The 4,478-nt window shown below is 40.6% G+C and overlaps 1 protein-coding gene across 1 annotated transcript in view; it reads left to right on the top strand.

Moving 5' to 3' along the window:
* Positions 1 to 327: 327 nt before the first annotated feature.
* prg4a (proteoglycan 4a) overlaps positions 328 to 4,478 on the top strand; it is a gene marked incomplete at its 3' end in the record, with an annotated part of 6,053 nt that continues 1,902 nt past the window's right edge. Inside the window, exons 1-6 of the mRNA XM_037682004.1 lie at positions 328 to 394; positions 631 to 747; positions 1,581 to 1,694; positions 1,886 to 1,945; positions 3,235 to 3,306; positions 4,203 to 4,373. Of these exons, the coding sequence (XP_037537932.1) occupies positions 328 to 394; positions 631 to 747; positions 1,581 to 1,694; positions 1,886 to 1,945; positions 3,235 to 3,306; positions 4,203 to 4,373 (601 nt within the window). The remainder of the gene's footprint in view (positions 395 to 630; positions 748 to 1,580; positions 1,695 to 1,885; positions 1,946 to 3,234; positions 3,307 to 4,202; positions 4,374 to 4,478) is intronic.

Raw genomic sequence — 4,478 nt, 5'->3', positions numbered from 1 at the left:
AGATGTAGTTCCTGCGTGTAGGAAGCAGTTTATTGATAGCGTGGGAAGTTTAAAAACATCTCTTGGGGTTTTATTAATCGTGGGTGTGTGTTTGGGATGCTAATTAAAAGCGTCCCGTCTGAGTGCCTTCTGATGGCGTTCAGACACGATGACGTCACGTTTCTGTCTCTATAAAAGTCAAAGACACACGGAGACCGACAGAGAGAAGAGGTGACGCATACAGGAGGTAACTGGTCACTTGTTCTCCTGCTACAGACGTTTCTCATCCTCACCCTCTCCTTTCACGATCATCGTTCACATCAGATTTTTGTTGAGTCTCAGATGAAGATGATGATGAAGAAGCTTGGTCTTCTCCTGCTCGGCCTCACTGCGGTGTCTGCTGCTGCAGGACCAGGTAGGCTTTAAAACTAGACCTCCAGTATGGTTGACTTCCTTGAGTACTTTTAATTGCTAAATAACTCCAATTAATCTGAATCTGTTTATGTTTAATTTGCAATAGATTATTTGAGCAAACGTTCAAGAAGCTGCAGCGGTGTGGTTACATTTGATTTAGAACAGAAAGTTGTAGAGGCGTCTCAGAGTTACGTAAATGAGCAGAACCGGTATAATGTGATATTTTTCTCTCGTCAGGCAGCTGTGTGGGTCGTTGCGGCGAGGCTTTCACCAGAGGTCAGAGGTGTACCTGTGACCTCAGCTGCCTGCAGCACAACGAGTGCTGCCCGGACTATCACACTACCTGCACCTCAGGTAAAACAGATGAGTAAGAAAAATAGATTTGTTTTACACTGAAGTCGCCGTGAGGTGTCATCACCAAGTTTAACTGAATATGTAGTTTTAACTCTTCTGTTTGCTTTATTAAATTTAAGTGTTTTTTCTCAACTTTACCTCAATATCTGACATAAATATATAAGCTTCTTTTGTTCACTGCTTTATTGTTTAAACATAATCCCACCAAACTGTATTTAGATTGTTTTATTGCCTAAAATATTTTGAATCCCTTCATTAATTATGTTTATATGTTGATTTTTTTAACCTACTGCTGCTAGTCTTAGTTTAGTTGAGTATAATCTCAGGTTTTTCTTTTCTATAATGAGTCTTTTTGCATTCAGATAAATATGTGGTGGTTTTTATTAAGACTTTTTTAATTTTCACGATTGTTTTGTGTTTATATTGTATCTCTGTGTATATTTGCATAATTTCTGTGTAAAATACTTCATTTTGTTAGGAAATTTTTGTAACCTACTTCAGAAAATTATTTATTTTACCTACTTCTTCTTCCTCTTCCTAATTTGTAAAATTTATGAATTCCTTATTTGGCTTTGTTTAGTTATCTAATTAAAGTTTTTCCTCCTCAGCTCCATCATTAGAAGCTTTTTTCACACTTTGTTGCTCTCGGTGATGCAAACTTGAAGTTTCTTGATAGGATGTATGTTTTTGGAGAACAACTTCCCTTCAAACATCTTGTTTGCCCAGGATCACTTTACGAACCATGTCACGATCAGTTTTGTCTAAACGCTGTTTCGGATTCTTGGCGAACAGAACTGAACAAGGTGTGTTGACGAGGTTCTGTCTGTTGTCAGCTCAGTCCTGTCAGGGTCGCTGTGGTGAGGCGTTCAGGAGAGGTCTGCAGTGTGAGTGTGATCCTCACTGTGTTCTCTTCCACACCTGTTGCCATGACTACCGGCTCCACTGTGGTGAGTCCCGCCAGGCAGCGACACCGAGCTGTTCCTCTTAGATTTAGCAACACGTCTGAGTTTCTGTTTTACACAAATGTTCTTTAGAATAAGTGACCCTGACTTTGTATTAAGTGACACATCTGAACTTGTTAGTGTATGTATCTGTCCAGCAGCACTGCTCTCTAAAACACTGTCTTCTTTGTCCACAGATGCCAGTGGGACTGTCCCACAGCAGGGAAGCTCCCAGTCTCAGAGAGCCACAGCCTCAAGTTAGCACTTTACAACAGCTGCTGTTTTTAAATTCATTCATTCATTCAACCTTTATTTAAACAGATAAATCACATTGAGCCTCGAAGACTCATTTACAAGTGAGACCTATTTGGACAGACAAAAACAGTGGTTAACTGGACACATGTAGGAGTTGTCTGTCTATATCTGCCTATTTGACTAAAAGCAAAAGCCAGTTTTTTACAGAAGGAAAACCTATTGTTTTTATTATCAATAAATACTAATCATGTAAGTCACATGTGTCAAACTCAAGGCCCGGGGGCCAAATATGGACCTCGTTGACATCTTATCTGGCCCCCAAGATCCATCCATCCATTATCTTTACCCACTTATTCCATTTTGGGTCACGGGGGTCACTGGTGCCCATGTCCAGCAATCACTGTGCGAGGGGCGGGGTACACCCTGGACGGGTCGCAAGTCCATCACAGGGACACATAGAGACAAATGAGACAAACAACCATTCACTCTCTCACTCACACCTAGGGACAATTTAGAGTTACCAATCAGCCTAACATGCATGTTTTTGGTTTGTGGGAGGAAACCGGAGCACCTGGAGAAAACCCACGCATGCACGGAGAGAACATGTAAACTCCACCCAGAAAGGCCCCTGGACCGGGGTTTGAACCAAGGACCTGCTCGCTGAGAGGCAGCAGCTCTACCAGTTGCGCCACCGTGCTGCCCGGCCCCCAAGATAATATGTTTAGTGTAAAATAGTTTTTTCACTTGAAATTTTTTCAGTAATCTTTGATTATGGTGTTGAAAGCATAACAAAGAATGTCAAATGAGACCAATCAAACTCTTGTTGAGGAAACTGTGACCAAGAAAAGATGTTGGGTATCTTCACTTGAGTTAATGTAGATTTTAAAATTGGCCCTTAGTTTGAAAAAGGTTTAAATTTTGACCCCCTTTTTGTAAGTGAGACTGAGGGCCCTGATGTAAATTGTCAGTAGAGTACTGTGCTGGAGGCCACAGAATATATTTTGAGATTAATCATCTGTAACTAGATCCATGAAGATCAGTCTCTTGAACAAATCAGCTGTAGGAGCCAGAATAAAACAGAAACAGCCATGAAGTGCAAAAAAAAGAGTGTCAGAATATGTTGCAATAACATTCATTGGAGCTAAAATTCAGGCACTAAAGGCAAAGTTGTGCTTATATACTCAACGACCTGGAAACATGTTGTAATCATATTTCCTTGCTTGTTTTTAAGACGACTAACATCCTTTTTTCTGATTTTAGTTTACAGTTTTATTTTTTTAATCTTTGTCAGGAAATTCGAGAAATTTGAAACCGGAGAGGAGCCAGAAGACGTCCAACAGTGAGAGTGAGGAATGGTTCACAGGTACGTGCAGTTTTTAGTCACATCCTTGTTTTGTAAGTGCGATTAAACTTGTGCTCCAGCACATCAGTGTTTAATCCTGACAGATGTTGTTTGAAAACCTCCAAGTGTGTTGGTAGATTCATTATTGAACAGAATTATCAGTGTTGTATCTGTTTTAATTTTGGTAATAGTAATCTGGTAATAGTTTATCTGCTTCAGTGCCTCTTTTCTGTGGGGTGCCACAAGGCTGTATTCTTGGACCCCTTCTGTTTTTATTGTATCCTTCTCGGGTGCTGAGATTAGCTGATCAGCTGCTTTTGGTTTTTATCAAAAACCAAGTTGGAGTGCAGAGAAAATCTTGCTTTTTCAGTCATGGGTCCTAAACTTTGGAACAATCTGCCCCCCAATTTTAGACAGGCCACTTCACTCCCTGCTTTTAAATCTCTCCTAAAAACACACCAGTATTCACTGATGTTTAACACAATATGATTTGATTTACTATTTCATGGTTTCTCATCATTTTTGTGCTTTTATTTTTGATGCTTTTAATTACATCTGGTTTTTTTTCTTTAATTACTGCCTTGATCTTATTGTTAAGCACTTTGGTGACAGCTGTTGTTTTAAATGTGCTTTATAAATAAATTTGACTTGACTTAATTTTTGTTTACTATCCGTGATAGGACGGGGCCGTTGTCCACAGTACCCTGGGGCTCGGTGTCACGGTAGATTTGGCCCCTCTAACCCACAGACAGCTGCCTCCTCTGGTCTCTCTCATCCTGCTGGGCCAACTAATCATCAGCAACACGGTGTATATCCTCTGTCTGTCCTAGAGTTGTAACTAAAAATATTTTCACGGTTTAATATAAGAAATCTTGACTTACTCCCAAGCAGGTTTAATTTATATTTCTGTCCTGTAGGAGGGAGGAACATCCCTGTGCCTCCCTCTTTCAGTGGGGCTCATCAGCAGTCCTTCCCCAATAACGGTGCTCCAGATGTGGGCAGCAGAGCCCCTTCGACCAACGGCGGTAAACTGAACGTGCACCTGGTGATGCTCCCCGATAGGGTCGGTCCATCTGGGCCAAGCCAAGGTACTCTCTGAAAGGTTTTTTTTTAATCATTTTTATTTCAAAATTCAGACCAAAAGATCCAGACTTTGAGAATAAACAGCTAACGGCTCAGTCCAGTAAAACTAT

The sequence above is a fragment of the Nematolebias whitei genome, chromosome 9 (genome assembly GCF_014905685.2).
Source record: "Nematolebias whitei isolate Nwh7 chromosome 9, NemWhi1, whole genome shotgun sequence".
In the NCBI taxonomy this organism is placed as follows: Eukaryota; Metazoa; Chordata; class Actinopteri; order Cyprinodontiformes; family Rivulidae; genus Nematolebias; species Nematolebias whitei.
The sequence above is the reverse complement of the archived record's forward strand: the minus strand, read 5'-3'. Positions and strand labels throughout refer to the sequence as shown.